Source organism: Dasypus novemcinctus, chromosome 15 (genome assembly GCF_030445035.2).
Source record: "Dasypus novemcinctus isolate mDasNov1 chromosome 15, mDasNov1.1.hap2, whole genome shotgun sequence".
NCBI classification, from domain to species: Eukaryota; Metazoa; Chordata; class Mammalia; order Cingulata; family Dasypodidae; genus Dasypus; species Dasypus novemcinctus.
The window spans coordinates 3845089-3866077 of record NC_080687.1 but is presented as its reverse complement, the minus strand read 5'-3'; the positions used below and the strand labels follow the sequence as shown (position 1 = coordinate 3866077).

Here is a 20989-nt window from a genome sequence, read left to right as displayed (position 1 = left end):
TTCCAGCCTGCACAGACGGGACTGCTGAATGCCTGTGGAGCCACGCCCCCCCAACCAGAGAGGAGGGGGCTGGTCTTTCCTCATCCTCTCCAGACAACAGCAGGTACTCTAGGCCTACACAGACTGAACTGTCAAGCCTCAGTTTTTCTGTTCCCACCCCTAAAGGGCAGAAGGGACAATACTGCCTCTGCCTCTCAGGACAACTGCAGGCACATTTGGCCCACATGAATTAGATTATTGGGCAGTCCATAAGGTCCATCCCCACTCCTGCTGGGGGGGAGGGCAGTGCTATGTCAATCTACCCGGGCAACTGTGGTCATTCTGGACCAGCAGAGCACAGATTGCTGCCCACACCTGTAGCTCCATTCCTGCCCCAGGCAGGGAAGGAAGAGACATGAGGTTCATCAGTCTCTCTTAGCAAGTACAGATGGTCTTGGTGTGCATGACTTGGATTATTACATACGGCTGCAGCTCTGCCCCTACCCCTGGCCAAGGAGAAAGGTGGGAGAAGCTTCACGGGTCCCTGGGGCAACACAAGCAGCTTCAGTCTCCACAGCTTACAGCACCAGCTACATCCTGAGCAGCTACCACACAACCGAGAATGAAGAAAGGGCAAAAAAGCCCTAAACTAAAGAGGGAAATTGCACCAGAATAAATACAACTAGTAAGACAGATGCCAAGACACACACACACATAAAAATTACAATCCATACCAAGAAACAGGAATATATGACCCAGTTAAAAAGAACAAGATAAGCCTCTAAACGACATAAAGGAGTTGAGACAACTAATCATAGATGTTCAAACAAATCTCCTTAATTCAATGAGATGGTAAAGAAATTAAGGATATTAAGAAGACAATGGGTGAGCACAAAGAAGAATTTGAAAGCATACATAGAAAAGTAGCAGATCTTACAGGAATGACAGGTGCAATAAATGAAATTTAAAAGTACACTGGAGGCATATAAGAGCAGATTTGAGGAGACAGAGGGAAGGATCAGTGAGCTTGAAGACATGGACTCTGAAAGCAAGCATACAAAAGAACAGACGAAGAAAAGAATGGAAAAAACTGAACAAATCTCAGGGAACTAAATGATGGCAAGAGATGTGCAAATAGAGGTGTTATGGGAGTCCCAGAAGGAGAAGAGAAGGGAAAAGGGGCAGAAGGAATATCTGAAGAAATAATGGTAGAAAATTTCCCAACCCTATTGAAGGACATAGATATCCATGTCCAAGAAGCACAATGTACTTCCATCCAAATAATCAAAACAGACCAACTCTGAGACATGTGCCAATCAGAATATCAAATGCCAAAGCCATAGGGAGAATTCTTAGAGCAGCAAGAGAAAAGTGAAACATAACATAGAAGAGATATCCAATAAGATTAAGTATCAAGTTCTCAACAGAAACCATGGAGGCAAGAAGGCAGTGGTATGATATATTTAAAATACTGCAAGAGAAAAACTGCCCAGCAAAAATCTTATATCCAGCAAGACTGTCTTTCAAAAATGAGGGCAAGTTTAGAATATTCAGAGATAAAAAGAAATTAGAGAGTTTATAACAAAGAGACTGGCTTTGCGGGAAATACTAAAGGGAGTACTACAGCCTGAAAAGAAAAGACAGGGGAGAAAGGCTTGGAAGAGAGTCTAGAAATGAAGATTATATCAGTAAAAGTAACAAAAAGTGTAAAAAGATTGGGGAAAATAAAATATGATAGGTAAAACCCAAAGGATAAAATGGGTGAAATAAGAACTGCCTTTACAGTAATAACAATGAATGTTAATGTAAATCAGTCAAAAGATACAGACTGGCAGAATGGATAAGAAAATATGAGCCATCTATATGCTGTCTACAAAAGACTCATCTTATACCCAAGTGTACTAAAAGATTGAAAATGAAAGGCTGGAAAAATATTCTATGCATGCAGTAACCAAAAAAAGTTGGAGTAACTATACTTATATCAGATGAAATGGACTTTAAAAGCAAAATTGTCATTGGAGAGAAGGAAGGACATTATATATCAACAAAAGGGGCAATTCACCAGTAAGCAATAACAATCATAAATTTATATGCACCTAACTAGGAAGCCCCAAGATACATGATGCAAACACTGGCAAAACTGAAAGGAGAAAAAGATATCTCTACAATAATAGTGGAGACTTCAATACACCACTGTCAGCACTGGATAGAGCATCTGGGCAGAGGATCAATAAAGAAACAGAAAGCCTGAATAATGTGATAAACAGACTAAACCTAACAGACATATACAGAACACTGCACCCCGAAAGAGCAGGATATACACTCTTTTCAAATGCTCATGGATCTTTTCAAGGATAGGCGGTATGCTGGGTCATGAAGCAGATCTCAATAAATTCAACAAGATTGAAATTATACAAAGTTGTTTCTCTGATCATAATGGATTAAAGTTGGAAATCAACAAGAAGCAGAAAAAGGAAATTTACAAATATATGGATATTAAACAACATATATCAATGGGTCAAAGAAGAAATTTCAAGAGAAATCAATAAACTCAAAACAAATGACAAAAGAACACAAAATATAAGAACTTTTGAGATGCAGCAAAGGCAATGCTACGAAGGAATTTTATAGAATTCAATGCTTACATTAAAAAAGAAGGAAGAGCTAAAATCAATGACCTAACTACACAGCTGGAAGAATGAGAAAAAGAACAGTAAACTAATCCCAAAGTAAGTAGAAGGAATGAATAACAAAGATCAGAGCAGAAATAAATGAAATTGAAAACAAAAAAAGATAGAATTAACAAACCCAAGAGTTTGTTCTTCAAGAAGATTAACAAAATCAACACTCTTAGACTGACAAAGAAAGAGAAAGGGAAAATGCAATAAATGGAATAAAAAAATGAAAATGGGGACATTACTACTGACCCCACAGAAATAAAAAGATCATGCAAAAAACTAGACAGTGTATGTGAAATGGAAAAATTCCTAGGGATTTTTCAACAATCTACACTGATCCTAGAAGAAAAGGAAGACCTCAACAAACTAATAACAAGTAAAGAGATTGAAACAGTCAACAAAAACCTTCCAAAGATGAAAAGTCCGGGACCAGATTGTTTCACAGGTGAGTTCTACCAAGCATTCAAAGAAGATTTAATACTAATTTTATTCAAACTCTTCCAAAAATTGAACAAGAAGTAACACTACCAAACTCATTCTCTGAAGCCAATATCATCCTAATACCAAAGCCAGGAAAAGATATTACAAAAAAGAAAATTACAGAACCATTTCCTTAATGAATATGGATGCAAAACTCCTCAATGAAGTACTTGCTAATTGAATCCAAGAACATATTAAAAGAATTATTTATCATGATCAAGTGGGTTTTATACCAGGCATACAACGGTGGTTCAATACAAGAAAATCAATCAACATAATACACCACATTAATAAACCCAAGAAGAAAATCCACACATTCCTATTGATTGATGTAGAAAAGGCATCTGACAAAATACAGCATCCTTTCTACAATAAAATACTACAAAAGATAGGAACTGAAGGAAACTTTCTCAAAATGATAAAGGTCATATATGAAAAACCCAAGGCTAGCATTGTACTCAATGGTGAAAGACTGAAAGCTTTCCCACTCTGATCAGGAAAAAGACAAGGATGCCCACTGTTACCACTGTTGTTTGAGATAGTGCCAGAGGAATCAGGCAATATAGTGCTAGAGTAATCAGGCAAGAAAAAGAAATCACAGGCATCCAAATCAGAAAGAAAGAAGTAAAATTTTTGCTATTCTCAGATGACATGATCCTATACCTAGAAAGTCCTGAAAAATCTACAACAAAGTTGCTTCAGCTAATAAATGATCTCAATAGAATGTCAGGATACAAACTCAATACACAAAAATAAGGGGTGTTTCTATACACTAGCAATAAGCAATCTGATGAGAAAATCAGGAAATAAAATTCCTTTACAATAGCCACTAAAACAATCAAATATTGAGGAATATACTTACCCAAGGATGTAAAGCACTTGTATTCAGAAAACTACAATGCATTGTTAAAAGAAATTTAAAAAGACATAAATAACTGGAAGATCATTCCATGCTCACAAATTTGAAGACTAAATAGCATTAGGTTAGCAATTTTACCCAAATTTAGACATAGATTCAATGCAATCCCAATAAAAATTCCACCAGCATTTTAAAAATCAATGGAAAACACAATTATCAAATTTATTTGTAAGAGTAAGAGGTCCCAAATAGCCAGCAACATCTGAAAAAATAAAGCAAAGTTGGAGGACTCTCACTTCCAGGCTTTAAATCATATTACCTAGCTACAGTGGTAAAAACAGCATGGTACTGGTGTAAAGATAGACACATAGACCAATGGAGCCAAACTGATGGTTCAGAAACAGACACCACATCTATGGCCAAGTGATTTTGGACAACCCTATCAAACCCACTTAGCTCAGGCAGAACAGTGTATTCAACAAAGGGTGCTAGGAGAACTGGATATCCATAGCTAAAAGAAAGAAACAAGACCCCTATCTCACACCTTACACAAAAATTAACTTGAAATGGCTCAAAATCAAATATAAAAGCAAGAACCAAAAAGCTCCTATAAGATAATGTAGGAAAACATCTTCAAAACCTTGTGGTAGATGGTAGATTCTTAAACCTTACAATGAAAGCACAAGCCATGAAAGAAAACATGGATAAACAGGAACTCTTTAAACTTAAACACTTTTGCAATTCAAAGAACTTTGTCAAGAAGATGAAAAGGCAGCCCACTCAATGGGAGAAAATATTTGGAAACCACATAGTTGATAAGGGTTTGATTTCTATTCTATATAAAGAAATCATAGAACTAAAAGACCAAGCAACCCAATTTAAAAATGGGCAGGAGATCTGGAAAGACATTTCTCCAAAGAGGAAATAAAAGTGGCCAAAAGTACATTAAAAAAATGTTCATATCACCGGTTATTTTAAGGTAAATCAAAACAACAATGAGATATCATGTCATACCACACAGAATGGCCATTATTAAAAAAAGAAAAGAAAACAACAGGTGCTGGAGAGAAACAGGAACACTCCTTCACTGTTGGTGGGAGTATAAAATGGTGCAGCCTCTGTGGAAGACGGTTTGGCGGTTCCTCAGGAAGCTAAATATAGAACTGCCATATGTCCCAGCAATTCCTCTTCTAGGAATATATCCAGAAGAACTGAAAACTATGACAAAGACATCTGTACACCGATGTCCATGGTGGCATTATTCACAATTGCCAAGGGGTGGAGGCAACCCAAGTGTCCATCAACCAATAAATGGACACACAAAATGTGGTATATTCAAACGTGGAATACTACGCTGCAGTAAGAAGAAATGAAATTGGGACACATATGATAACATGGATGAATCCTAAAGAAAGTATGCTAAGTGAGATAAGCCAGACATAAAAGGACAAATATTGCATGGTCTCATGATTATGAACTAAATACAAAGCATGCATGAAGTTAAAACACAGGGTACAGGTTCCTGGTATATAAGAAGAGGGCTAAGAAGGAGTACTGATGCTTAAGGTATATACAAGTTTTAATTAACTTTACTGTAAAAGTGTGGAAACAAATAGAGTTGATGGTAACACATTATAGTGAGCAGGCGCTGGTTTATAAATGGGAATGTGGCTGGAAAGGGTAGTTTAGGGATGTAAATGTCAACTGAAAGAAAGCTAAAGAATAATCTATGGACTGAATAACACAGTAAACCCAGAGGTGGATGAGCATTGTGGTTGATGGTACAGATGCAGGAGTGTCTGTTATGAGCTAGAGCAGATGTACGTCACTACTGCAAGGGGTGGGAATGTGGAGAAGCATGGGAAAAATACAACTGGAGTGACCTATGGCCAGTGGTTCACAGCAATACTGTAATATTCATAAATCTATGCCAAAGATGTACTGTGTTGATAATGGGGGAGTATGGGAAAAGGGTGCATATGTACGCTATGGAGCATGGTCAGTGGTAATAGTCTGATGATATTATCTCACAATCTGTAACAAATGTTCCACCATGGTGTGATGTGTTGGTGAGGGGGTGTTGTATGGGAGTTCTACACATGCATGTGATTATTTTATAAGTTTGCAACTTCTGTAATAAAAAATACTTAAAAAATAGTAACAGGGTGGGTTGGGGGAAAATACAACAAATGTATGGTATGGACTCTAGTTAGTAGTAAGATTTTGGTGATAGTCCTTCAAAATTTGTAACGAATATTTCAAATTTGTGGTGGTGGGTTAATGTATGGAAGCCCTGTATGATGTTACGCATGTTGCTTTATAAGTTCACAACTTTTACTGTATACTTATTGTTTATGTATATTCAGGTACAGATGATGTACTTGAATAAAATAAAATAAGGGGGGAGTGTAACCATGGATGAGTGTACATTTATTGTTATTATAGTTATTACCTTGTGTTAATGGAGTAACATAACAGTGATAGAAACATTATCAAAAATTAAAACAGTGAATGCACATTCTGGCCCAAGGCCTGGGGTAAGGCCTGGGCATCTGCATTTCTGTGAGCTGCCTGGTTCCCCGCTGCCGCTGGCCCTTGGAGCTTGCCTGGTAATAAGGTTTTAAAGCGCCTGGGAGAAGCCCATGCCTAACCACGAAGGAGGACTCCAGACATGCAGGGTCCTTTTGATGTAGTAACACTTCCCGCACCATTACTCTGAAAAAGCATCAGAAAAAAATGTCTGTTTTTTTCTAAATAATACCCTGAAAAATTAATACCAATTTTATTTTACTACCAACTTAGGTAAGTTTATTTTATGGTTTTCCAAGTGAGAAAAATGAGGGAGTCAAAAGATCTCTTTGTTGGGGACTCTCCTAGCACTTGAATTCTAAGATTTTTCTAATCAGTTTCTAATCCACGAGAAAAATCAACAAACATCATTTAACAAATTAAGCATCTAATAAGTGTAGTTAAGAATAAAGACTTCAATAAGGCACTGTCTTCTCTCTTCAGGAAGTTTTGGCCTTACTTGAATGCTGAAACAATTACAATACAAAGAAGATAAAAGCAATTTTGCACAGAAAGGAAATACCTTGCATTTTCCCCTCCGGCAGACACTCAGAGTGGCTCCTGGTGATTGCACTCCTACCGACCCAAAAGCCCACGCACGTGATCTGGTGTGCAACAAGCCAGGCGAAGTTGACCAGACAGGTTTTAAAACGTGTCTCTAATTGTCCCAAAAGACCCCGGGCAGCATGACTGAGTTCTTGAGATACTTTTAACCCACAACGTGGATTACACTGAACAAGAATCAATGTTCATCACTCTGCGTATCACTCTCAGCTGCAGGGAGCACCCAGGAGTCTTACAGAGGTGTCCCCGTGGAGGACAGCACCCAGGGGTCTTACAGAGGTGTCCCCGTGGAGGACAGCACCCAGGGGTCTTACAGAGGTGTCCCCGTGGAGGACAGCACCCAGGGGTCTTACAGAGGTGTCCCCGTGGAGGACAGCACCCAGGGGTCTTACAGAGGTGTCCCCGTGGAGGACAGCACCCAGGGGTCTTACAGAGGTGTCCCCGTGGAGGACAGCACCCAGGGGTCTTACAGAGGTGTCCCCGTGGAGGACAGCACCCAGGGGTCTTACAGAGGTGTCCCCGTGGAGGACAGCATCCAGGGGTCTTACAGAGGTGTCCCCGTGGAGGACAGCACCCAGGAGTCTTACAGAGGTTTCCCTGTGGAGGACAGCACCCAGGACAACGCGGTTTCAGAGGACCTCACGCTGGCAATACAATGACAACATTCAATCAAATGAAATGATAATTTCAAGACACTTCCCACATAGATGTGCCTAAATCATGTCAATTTAATTATACACAGAGTGGGAGAAAGGCAAGGGAAATGGACCCAAATATTAACAAGGGCCAGCTTGTCAATGAGACAGGTGATTTTAATTTATCTTCATATCTTTCCATGTGTATCCATGACCATATATTAATCTCACAATAGGGAAAAGTCAATTAAAAATAAATCCCCCATCTGGGTTTTTGCTGCTATGCCGTGTTGTTTACAACGAAGCTCAGATTTTAAACTGGAATGTTTTAAATTCCATTTAATTGCTGAAACTGCCTTCTTTCATTTAATTTACTTTCAAGGGTTTAAACTAATCAGAAAAATCTGCTGCTACATATTGTATTCTCCACCAAAACGCCCTTGAATGCTGAAGGTGGCCATCTCTGCGGTAATTGGGCCAAATGTTTTCCATGCGAACCTTACTGCCCTCTCACCAATTTATAAAGCGATGAAACACACCGACCAGCCCTTCCCTTATAGAGGGTGGCTAAGGCCATGTCAGGAGATTTAGAGCAATTCTCCTAACTCAGGTGATGAAATTCTCTAACAGAGTATCTATTGTTTCCCCATAGGACAGATGCTCTTTCAATGTAGAAAGTGCTCTAAAATGCTAAAATTGGCAGATGAGGTTTTTTAAATTATCCTAGCCTCGTGAATGCAGGAGGAACCTGAGCTAGAAAAGACCGCCATGCCCAGAGCCCTCCCAGCTGTGGCTACACTGCGGAGGGCACACAGCTTCCAGCCATGGTCACCAGGAGACACAGGCCAGCTCCTGGGGGTCCATGGCCTGCACCTTGCTAAATGCTGGAAGCAACATGCTAACTCCACAGGGATAGGCCCCGGCACACCGGCCAGCTGTCCAGTCACTTAGTCATTCCATCTTCCGTTGAACAAGCCTTCCAGGTCAGGCCCGGGGTTCCGGAGGCCAAAGAGACCCTTCCCTTCCCTCCTTTCAGATCTGGAGGGAGGCCGGCGTGACCGGAGGCCAGCATGCCCGGGGGCCAGTGTGCCCGGGAGCCAGCGTGCCCAGGGGGCCAGCGTGACCGGAGGCCAGCGTGCCTGGGGGGCCGGGGGGCCGGCGTGCCCAGGGGGCCGGCGTGCCCGGGGGCCAGCACAATCAAGTGCTGTACAATGCGCGTGAACACCCAGAAAGGAGACTACGGGGGGAGGTCAGCAAACACCCGCAGACAAGTCTACCCCGGAGCTGAGTCTTGAGAAACAAGCAGGTTTGTTTCTGCAGAACGGTGGTGATGATTCAACAAGAGGAGTACAGGTACCGCCACCGCACGGCACCAGACCCAGAGAGGCTGCCACAAGTGGTTGTACGACCGCACTGGAAGAACAGCTGCCAACAGTTAGGCTTAAGGCATGACTAGTGCAACTGAACGAGCCAGAGGAGAGATAAATACCCGATTACATTCACAACTGGCAACAGAAGGATCTCAACACAGTCCCTGGGGGTTCAGTTACAGGACAGGCAGCGGGACAGCACAAATGGCCAAGTCTAGCACACCAGTGACAATATCCCCACTATACAGATGAGAAAACTGAGGGCCGTCAGCCGACAACTGTTTCCAGGACGGATCCCACCGTGTCCAGGGGAAGAGGACAGGCCAGAGGGCAGTCTGCCAGAGGGAAAAGGAGCCTTCTCCCTGCACGCGATGCTCCTGCATGCAGCTATGTTTGAACTCCAGCACGCCTGGGCCAATTCCCCGAGCATGAGGAAATTCAATATACAAGGATTTTTAAGGTTCAATAATCAGTGCGGTGGAGAATGAACCTAATTTTCCGGGCTCGAATGAGAAGCCCAGAGCTGGACTGAAGGCCGAGCCCAAGCCCTGCCATCACCCCGGCGTGTTCCCACGGGGCAGGGGGGTGCACAGGCAAAGTCGGGGCACACCCCCCCCAGCCTCACAGAGGCGGGAGAAGCAGCATCAGCAGGCAGCCCCAAAGGCCTCGGCCCCCGGGGTTCAGGGGAAGGCATCTTCAGCCCTGCAGTGGAACTCTCTGCGAACTCGGGATGCATTTTACAGGAAATTAAAATCCAATTTACAGAAAACCGGCTTTTTCAGGGACTAAGCTAAGCCTCAAAATATACATCACTGCAGGCACCATAATTAATTAAATTGTCAGCATCAGAGCTAGGGCTGGAAGGAGTTTAATTCTTCCCAATTTGGAACAATTAGTATCCATGCAAGGGCAGGTGCTGCTCTAAGTCCTGAAATCAGCCAAAGATGTGCCACCTAAAACAGCAGTGCTGTCCCCACACCTGAGGTCCCTAAGTGAAGTCCCCTAACCGTTCTCAGGCTCCCTTTGCTTTGAAGACAGCGCAAACATGTCCATCAAGTCAGACCTCCAGCAAATCAGGAGGATGGTTGGGCATGTGCTCAGAATTTGTAGAAAATTTTCATTTGACATTTTAAAATGTAAACTAAATTATTTCTATCAACTGATTTTTCCCCAACTGCAAACAAAAACTAAAAGGTGTTATGTTTGTTTTCACAACATACTATATACCAAATCATAGTAGTAAAAAGCCTGTACGCCAAGAATGAATGGTGTCGATATGTTTAAAGAAGTTAATTAGAGCTGTCAGAGAAAAATTCATTTAAAAATGAAGCAAAATGCCACCCTTACCAACTGCTACAGAAAACCTCCTTTTCCACTCCAGGCAAATGCATTTACATCCTAAATTCCTTGCTTTTCATTTGGAAACTTCCAGTTTTCACATTGTCTACACTCATCAATTGCCACAGTCAAGCCTGGTGGAGGCAGCAACATGTACCACTTTCACCAGCTTATAAAGGGGTGGACACACCCCAACCTGCCTGAACTCCAGGGGGTCCAAATTGTATTTTACTTCAGACTGTAATTAGATGTTAAAACCAAAAGCAAGATGCTGCAGACCATTTTGTGATCTGATTCCTACTGATGATGTTGATCATTTCCTGAATTCCAATAAGCCCATTGTAATCACCTGAAAACATGGTTCCAATCGTGAGGACTCATTTGTACATAACCTTTGAGCTTCACGTGTGTAATAGGTGACGGGGACTCGATGATGAAAAGATAGAACTAGTAGCTGATTGATTTCTTGACAAGGTAGCTACATTCCTGTTTGCACAGTTTACCATCTAAATCGGTTTATGAGTGGTTCCAGTAGTTCTCCCCATTAGGAAGACAATAAACTCTTAGTTCCCTCTAGCATGTTAGCAGCAGTGGATGTTACAAAGCGCATGACCTACGAGGAAGCTCTGCATTTCCCCCTACTCCGATAGCGTGTGATTGTGTCTAGGTCTTCACTGTGGAAGAGAAGACAAGACGGGGATGTGCCTGTGTCTTCTGCTTAAAGAGCATCTTGCTGATGGTTGCTCTATGCTGGGAGGATCCTTCAGAGTGTTCTATTCATGAGCTTTAGCACAACCGTTACCTGCACGGGTGCCAGCTGCTCAAGTCTCTGCTGTTCTTTGCCTCTAAGGCAGGAGTCAATAATCACAGACTGAGAACCTAGAGCAGCTCAAGACAGCCAGACCTGCTCTTCCCTAAGCCTGTCCGTGCCAGGGAGAGTCAGGAAACCAGCAAGGGTGTCTCTGTGGCAAAGCCCATACCATTGGGGCTTATTTAAATCACTTAAAAAACAGCCATGCTCCAAATACCACCTGGGAGCAGCCACTGGCAGGGGGAGACAACCACCAGCAGGGAAGTCCCAACACCCGAGCTGGGCTGGGGCCACAGGAAGGGACTCAGGCCTTCAGATCCTGCCAGGGCTCGCCCTGGAAGTCCAGATAGGGAATGAGACTGGCGCCGTTGTTCCTTCCAAAAGGGCCCTTCGTCAAGGCCCTCATAAATAACGCATCAGTGAAACAAGACAGGGCAACTTCTCCCCTGAACTACCCACCCCTGCCAGCAAAACCCTGTCCCTGGGGAGCAGCCCCTCTCACAGCCTTTTACTGACCCGTCCAGGCCCTGGTGGAGAGATGGAGCTGGAGCAGGCACACAGGGTTTGCTCGCCAGCGAGCTGCTCTGGAGCCCAAGTCGCCTGGGCAAATCGCGGCCTCCTGCACGGTGCCGCCTCGTGGTGCAGCATTTCTAATATGCTGACATCCCACACAGCCCCTAAACCTCAAATAGGCAGTGCAGAATGAACTTCTAGGTCAGGGCTCACAGCAAACCCAGGAGGCAACTGAGCAAGGCGGCGCCCAGCGGCCGACGCAGGTGCGGGCAGCCCTCTGTGGAGCATATTTACGGGGAGGCACAGGCTTCCGGGGCCCACTGTCAAGAGCCCAGAGCCGGCAGCTTCCAGCCAGCAGGCGGGCCGGAGACCACCCTTCCCTCTACCAGCTACCCGAAGCACTAGAGCTATTCCGTTTTTAAACAATTCGATTTCATCAATTTAAAAAAAAAAAAGTTATCTTTAAGGAATACTTTACGGGGCTTTGGATTTATCATGTTTCTGGAGTTAAACTATTTTTTAAAAGGGGTGGAGCAAGTGACCTGCAGTGTCAGTGATATAGCCCGTGCATAAATTCAAAGTTGTTTCCAAGTGTACCTAGTCCCTGAAAGTCCAAATAAGTAATATAGGCCCTACACTCTTTGAATGTTCAGAAAGGATTTAAGACTGAATGTGTATTCAAGGTTGCATCCAGACGGAATGTGGTGGATATGCTAAATCGAGGCTGGCTTGGATGCGGAGAATATGTGTTAAATCAAACTTACCTGGAGGAAATAACCTATCTGATATGCAGATAAAACACTGAAGTAACTAACCAAATGCTGTTTGCATACAACCACCGTTTGTCTCCCTAATCCTATTTCCTCTGTATAAAAGGGTCCGAAAAAGGCTATTCGGGGCTGGGTTTTTATTAGGACAAGAGTCCGCCGAGCCCGGCCGGTCGAAATAAACCAACTTCCTTCTCGGTACTCTTGTGTCCTGGCCTTCGATACTGCGCACGCCCGATTTCTCTACAACATTAGCTAGGGACCCCAGAACCACGGCGCCTGGGGACAACAGCAGCGGCACTGGGCACCGCCCTGCTGTGGCAGAGCACAATCCACAGGAAGGCTTGGGGGCAAGCAGTTGATTCCTAGGGGCTTTAGGAGCCTTGGTCCCTGCCAAGACGGTTGAAGAACTCTGCAGGCTGCCCTGGGTGTGCTGCGCTCCTGACCGGGAACAAGTCTAGAGAGGCCCGGGGTGCATTGGGAAGCCTCCTTGTTCCTGCCGGGGAGCCACGCAAGCCTTTGTTCTTTCCACTTTATCATGCATGCCTCTGCAGCCTTTCTCTCTCCTGCTGGGAAGGGAGCACACCACAGAAGGAGAAACGCCTCCACCGCACATCGAACATCGAACGTGGGAAGAAGAAGTTGACTCCAACGGTCAGGAGAACAACACAGGGCGGAGGGCTCAGCCAGGCGCCTGGGCACGCGGCTCACCTGGAAGGCTTCCTCCGCAGTGGGCACGGCTTCGGTGCCCGAGGATCTGCCGTGGGGCAGCAGTGGCGAGCACGGGCTCTGGTTCCCGACGCTGCCACCCTGGCCACGGGACGGCGCGTGGGCCCAGGAAGCGCTGGGTCTCCACGTCTCGTCCGTTGGGCGGAGGCTGAGGGGCAAAGCCTCTGAGCACGGTCAGCAGCGCGATGGTCATCGCTGGCTAGAGAGGAGCGCGTCCACCGTACTGTCAGAGTCGCTGCCACGGCACTCTGCTCTCCCAGGTGGCAACGCTACCCACGCTTCCCAGCAGGTATATTGAGATGGGGCTCAATGATTTGACAAAAAGATGAATAATCTGTGGCTGAGCTAAGACTTGAATCCTGGCCTTTCAATGACAAACCTAGGATTCTTTTCCATTTAAGACTGTTTATATTTAAACTACAGCAATAGTAACCACTGTAAAATACAGACACCAGATAAATTATAAAAAGAAAGAAAACAATTGGGGACATATTCGTACCAAATCTGGGAATTCATTCCTGGAATTAACAAACTTAAATGATGGAATGACAGCAGACTTTAGATCAAGCAGTTAAAGCTGATTTTGGAACTAAATGTGTGGCAATTTGGAGTCCCAAACTCCTGAAGTGAGAGGAGAGTAAGAAGACGTATCAATTACTTTATTCTGAATTTTAGTTTTTGTGAAAACAGGCAAATGCCCATCACGTGAAAATTCAGACCTACAAAATGGTTTAGTGACTCTCCAGACAGAACCAGGGAAGGGCTTACATGTTTAAATGTGAAGCTTGCCATCTTATTGTTGCATAATTCACAAATCAGCAGTGGACTTTTCAATCATAATATATTGATGACAATCAGCCTCTTAGCTTTTAGAAGACGAGGAATTTCATTCCTCAGAATCCTTAGCCATGTGACATTATCAGGATTTTTTTTTTTTACTTTATATATGTATATATGTATTTTATTCAAGAAGTTGTGAGTAAACAAAACAATCATGCATACTATACAGGATTCCCATCCATTACAGGGATTTTAAAGAGACAAGCAGAAGGCTGGTGAATATAAATGAACAACTGGCACATATTCCTTCTTTCCTAATGAATTTTATAATTTAGAGCATTTAAATGACTCCCTAGGGGAGGAATTCTTTCATGATTAGCACTCTTCCCAAAATCAGCATCTATTTCTAATTAATAAAGTATGAGTATTCTGATACTGAAGTGTTAAGATAATCTTTAATTTCTGTACAGTTTTGATTTTTAATATATAAATCATTCAAATTACTTCTCAAAATAACAATACAAATGTTTGCTAGGTCCATATTAAGAACTAAATGTCATGCAAAGATCATATGCTAGAAATTTATAATCTTAAAACGACCCTGATAAGCTCTGAATGACAGCAGTGCACACACGATCAGCTTACCATCAGGGCTCTGCCAGCCCACCAACCCACACGAAAACACCCACCCACCGAGTCAACTCATGCCCATTCCATAGCTAGAGAGACCCTCCCCTTTCACTCTAATTCTGAGACTATGTTTTAAATACACAATTATAATATTCTGGAAACATGCCTTTTAATAACCCAGATGGAACTTTTTCACTCCTTAGATAGGTACTTAAAAGCACATAAAATTTAAATAATTCTTACCAGGGAACATTACTGAGATATAAAATATTATTTAGGTCAACAGGATGAATCTGGTTTTCTCTACTGGCCAAGGGCTAGCTCCACACCTGTTCAAGGCTGAAGGCTACATCACCATGTGATGAACTTGGAAGTCCATGAGTGACAGGAACCGTTAAGTTATACAGTTAAGGGCAGGAAAAGCAGAGATTCCCAAGAGACCATTTTAGCTCAAGAGATGCGTTTTCACTTTCTTCTCTTGGTTAATCCTGCCTAACTAACCCTGGAGCGGTTTGTTGCAGGCCACACGAACCGCCTCCCTCAATTTCAGCTAAGGGTCAGTCCCCATCCCCACCAGGCTACAGCTGGAAGGTCAAAGCAGGCCAAAGGCTCCCCTTACCTGCTTCCCGTCCAGCGTGTACAGGCGCTTCACCACGCCCGAGTCCAGCTTGATGGCGTCAGTGATGTCGGTGAGCACCTGCTCGAAGGAGTGCGCGGTTTTCTTGTTCAGCAGGATCCGGACGGCCTTCCGCGGCTTCACGCCGCTCCTGATGACGGTGACCAGCTTCGGCCGGATGAAGTCCTTGTTCTCCCTCGCCTCCGAGGGGCTCCCTTTGGCTGTGGCCAGTGACGACACGGCCCGGGACGCGGAGGTGGTCTTGACGTTCACTGACCAATTGGGGTTGACGTTCTTGGTGTACTCCAGCTTCTTGAAGGGCTCGATGGAGCCACACACGTAACTCTCGCCTAGAAGAAGGAACAGGGAAACTCATGCGTCAGCGGACTCACTTTTCTCAGTCTTTGATACGTCCTTGTTTCACTTAGGAACAAGAGCTAGCTGCGCCTTGTGAAACAAGGGACACGAAGCATGATTAATCATCAGTGAGGGCAGCCATCCATCTCTCCATCAGCACAGAAAGACACTGGTGTCAAGGTTTGGTGAAACCTCAGAGGCGAGGCCTTGCAGCCAAGCAGCTGCGATTTCATGTTGTCGGAGCATTTCTAGTGTCCCTGGAGACTGCAGCACTCCAGGAGTTTGCTATGACTGAACCAAGAAAGAAGGCATGGGTGGATTTCCACAGAAACTACGGTTCCATGAGAGACTCTGAGGAGATGGGGAAGGCTGGCATCTTTCAGAGTGCAAAGCGATTTGGGGACATAAAGGAGTTTTGCTTCCTTATCAGGTGACCCAGGAAACCAAAGGCCAGTATACATATGTGGGACATTGGGGGCAGTGGCCGAGCCATCAAATAACCTAGCTGTGGCTGTGGGCAGGAATACACAGACATGATTATGACAGCACACAAACTGCTACCTGGCCACTCGCTACAGGAGAGGCAGACTTTGATCTCTGATATTCTTATATTTCAACAAATCAACTAACCCATTATTTTCTGTTATAGACAAAGTTTTTAATTGAAGTTTGCCTTTGTTAAGGAGGAACAAAGGTTCCCTTTGATCTTGAACTTTAATATTTGAAAAGTTTCAAAAATCTTCTCTAAATTAGATGTGTATTAAAAAGGACTCCTTGCCAGAGAACTTACGAAAATACTCAGACACTTAAGCAGCTGTGGGTCATAGGCACAAAGAAAATAACACACAGATACTCGACACGGCAAATTAAAAAACCAATGAAATAAATATTTCACCTTCTAATCTGGTTCTATCAGCAACAGATTGGCATTCCGGGGGAAAAAATCATTTCTCTTTTTGCCTTCAGATTGGTGAATAGATTTCAGAAAAGTATGAAGTTGAATTAAAACAGAAGGTAATCTTTGGAATTTATATTTCAAGGGAACTTCAAAACCAGAGGTAACTATACTGACAGATCATTTCAGGAAATGGGTGCAAAAACAGCTTCTTAAAATACATAACTACATTAGGATAAGTTTCACAAGAGTATGTGCTAAACATTTTGTAAAGGCAAGGAAAATTCCCAAAGTGAGCGAAATAGGAAAGTCACACTTTTGTCCCATCAACACGGTGCTGACGTTGAACACGGAGGCAATCTATCCTTGTCCCTGTGTGAAAGGATTTGAGAGGCACCAGAATGAGTTAGATGTGTACTGAAAAGGACTCCTTACTGAGTCCTGTGGGTCACATGCATGAAGAAAACAACACATGTAATAACAGATGTCAAATTATAAAATTACTGGCCCAAAATATGTATTTCATAAAGATATGTTAAGGCATTTTGAAATTAACAAAGATTTTCTAATGGCTTTATTCCATGTTCACAAGGAAAGTATTTCCAACCATGACCGGGTAAAAATATTGAAAAGCCTTCACAATTGCAGGCAGAATGACCTAGGACTAATCAGACACGGCCCATTTACTTTCATCTAAGTCCTTGTCCTATATATTTTTAATTAATAGTGCAAGCACCCAAGGCTACTGAACAGGTCACAAAAATATTGGAATGAAGGTTTCAAAAATAAAAAAGCACAATTATACATATTATCAAACACTTACTTCGTAAATGTTTAAAGTATGCCTTCTTTTTATGAATGTATACATTATGTGTGTGTGTCTTAACCGGACCACCTGCCTCAGAGTTGCACAAATATTAATAGTAAAAAATTAACAAACCCCCTTTCTATTCACCTAACGGACTATGACTTGCCCCAACTACATTCCCCTCAAGATTTGTGTAGACATCTAAAATCCATATGTGGGATGGACAACAGCAGCATTGTTTCTGGAGGTTTTATGGAGTGACAGTGAGAATGTGAGAGTGGAAGAGCAGACTGGAAATCCAGGCTGGAGACCTGGCCTCTCCAAACACGTGACCTTGGACCAGACCCCTGTATTTCCACGGAGTGGTTTACACATCTGCCAACTGAAGGCAGTTACATTGGCCTCTTTTACCTCAACAGGTTTTGGGAAGACCGAATCAGATGACAAGAGATCAAAGCTATCTCAAACTCAAAACTGCCTACAAGTGAAAATGACCTGAGGCTGGACTACCTGGATTATGTAGTAAATCCAGGAAGAAATTTCCAGAATGCGGAAGCAGGTCTTCTGTTATAAGGTGTTGGTTGTTTCTAACTACACAGCTACCAACAGATATCATACTGCATGAGACAAATGCCCCAAGCACTCTCCAACAGGGAACAAAGCCTTGTTTAATTGGCAGAGCCGTTCCTGCTATCAGAAATCTGCACTAATCCAGGTGGGCAACTTTCTGTAAATTTAGATAGCGAACTAAATTTTAAAATCAAAACAAAAGCATAGAGTAGTTTACATTTTAACAAAGAAAACTTTTTGCAAAAAAGGAGGAATTTTTAATTACTTACATAATAATATGGAATGGGGGACAAGTCCTTCTTGGTTTGAAAAGAAAATAAACTTTTCTTTGGCATCTTTTTAGCTGAAGAACACATATAAAAAAATTTAAAGCATGAAAAAGTCCTCCTGTAACTTTTTCAGAAGGTAATGCTGGTTTCATTCAAGCAACAACAGAGAAACCTTGTGTTTTATCTGTGCTGTACCTTTGAGGTTCCTTTTTGTCTCACTTATCAGACTCAAAGAATGGAATAGAATGGAATTGATGGAATGGAATAGAATCTTAGAGAAGAGGGTGAGACTCCAATGAATGATGATGATGTGCTAAGTGGAAAAAGACACCTAATAGGAGGGGAAGTTGTTGCCCAAGCAAGCCCGAGACCACAGATCCTACGGCGCTAGCACTCCAGAGTCTACCACACCGTTCAGGAAAAGGCAAGGTGGGTTTTCTTACATGCCTACGTTTCTATTTGATAATGCGAAGCTACCTGACCCCACATTTTTACTACTTTTATTGTAAGCCTAATTCTGAATTTCACCCCGCCACTAGAGAGGTGGTCTCTGCCTTAACCCAGTTAAATCAGAGGTGACTGTATTATCTGATTTATAAAAAAAAAGCTTTTCAATTAATATGCTAATAATATTGATACTTAAAATTAAGAAATGTAATTACTTGGTTTGGTCAAATCGCTCTGGGTATCCAGTGTTTAATCTCTTTCTTAATGGGGTCTAGAGTTAAGAGGTATCTAATATTCTTGAATGGAGAATCAACAACATGTTGCTTTCAAGTCCTGGAATCAGCTATGTGCACTAAGGGCCATTCAAAAATAACAAAATAGAGTAAGAGTCATAATTACCATAACATGCTTCTTCCTAGATACACTAAGCCATTCCAAAGTCCTTTGGTGTAACTTTTACTATAACAGCAAAATAAGAGTTAAGTTATCTAAACCAACATATATTTGGTCAAAATTGTCCAAAGTTTGCTTTGAAAGGTTTGTATTACTAATTACAGGTGAAGTTAAACACAGGTGACAAAATTCAAAGATCTGAGAAGATTTAAAGAAAAATGGTATAAAAGCCTATAAAAGGTGGTGTTGGAAATTTACAAAGGTAAAAGCTGATAACCAAATAACCAATATGTTGGCTATCGTATTTATCTTATCATACCAGTTTTGTTACAGTTTATTCAAGTGAAAAAATTCTATGTTAAGACTGACCGTCTACCTGAAATTTAGTCCAGTGGGTGTCCAAAACTCCCCGACACAGAGGAAGAACTGAAGAAGCAGACATCGGCCTAAATTGCTGTGGCATTTACAAAGGCAAAAAACCCCTAATATTTGCTTTTAGGCAAAGAGAGAGATGCACAAAATGATCATTTAAAAAAAAAAAAGTTCAGGAAATAAAGCCTGAAATACCTACTAAAAGGTCAAAATATGACAATGTCTTCCTTGAAAGTTGTAAGAATATTATTTTCAGGAACTTGAAGGAGGGAATAATAACCATATTAGATTATTTTTAAGATACCAGAGAACCTGTATTTTTTTTCCCAACTAATCATGTATGCATTTTAAAATTATTACATTTGCCATTATTCTTTGAAGTAGGGAAAAAATTTACTCTAGCAAAGTTTATTACACAACAGTCTGTCATGTTAATTCTACTTTGCCATTGTTTCCCATTACAAAATTAGAGAAGGATACCCACTTCTAAAAATTCTCTAGGGCAATATCAAAAACTTCTGGTAATCTGGTGCAGTGATAAGGTGCCAGCCTGGTGAACCAGCACTGCGGCACGCCAGCTGGGCACGTGCTGCTCCACGGGACGCCATATTAGAAGTTTGCGCTGTATCCCCTTTTTGCTGGGTTCGACCATGGGCTAAGAACAGTGACTTGTTAATTTTAGCTCTGACATCCTTTGATTTCACCTGAAAATGGCCCAATCTCTAGGTTTCACATAACAAAAGCCGTTTGTACTGCTTCTAGGATTCCTTTAGGATCAAACTCTGGCATATTCCAAAGTACTTTAAGTGAGAGGTACCTGTAATACATTTCACTTCTCCACAGTATAAACTTTCTCACTGAAAACTCCAGCAGTAGATTTCACTGTTGTGAGCTATGATAAAATCTGGGAAAGAATCAAGTATACAGTGAAACCTCTGAAACTGAACTGAGTTAAATGATATGAAAGACATTATTTACAGAACAAACTATCGCAAAGTCCCTTCTGGATATTACATTTCACGAGCCTTCCTCGGATGTCCACAGCAATGGCTCAAAATCCACCTGCAGGCACTGGTTTAGGAAGACAATGTTGACAGCACTATTATGACAAGAAGAAAGGGTCCCCAGAGGCACTTAGGCAGCTTTCTTCCACGGAAGCCACACATGATACACTGCAACATGAAAACACCTCACAGAAAATAAAATCTGAATACGTGTCAGACCTATGGAAAAATGTCAGCTTCTCAAATTCGAAGCAAACAAAAAATAACATGAAGGGATAAATTCAGAGAACCAATTTTTTTTTTAAATTTAAAAGCCATATAATTGAAGAATAGAGGAACTACAGTAAAAAGGGGAACAGACAGGCCATATAACATGACTATGGGTTACTATAACGTGCAGAACTCATTATAATTTACAAAAATACACAATACTAAAATATATGGCAAAGGATAAAAGGAAATAAAGAATAAATAAAAAACAATAAAAACATGGGGAAATGCTCAAAAAGCAACACAGCAGACCTCATCTGAAGCCGTGAAAACACATCTTTGACCCA

General features: G+C 42.3%; 1 protein-coding gene across 4 annotated transcripts in view; it reads right to left on the bottom strand.

The window, feature by feature from the left end:
• The window catches only part of DCLK1 (doublecortin like kinase 1), a 305725-nt gene that overhangs the window by 269590 nt on the left and 15146 nt on the right, over positions 1–20989 (bottom strand). For all 4 annotated transcript variants that reach the window (XM_058276956.1, XM_058276955.1, XM_058276957.2 and 1 more), the window contains exon 3: positions 15321–15667. In XM_058276956.1, the coding sequence (XP_058132939.1) occupies positions 15321–15667 (347 nt within the window). The remainder of the gene's footprint in view (positions 1–15320; positions 15668–20989) is intronic.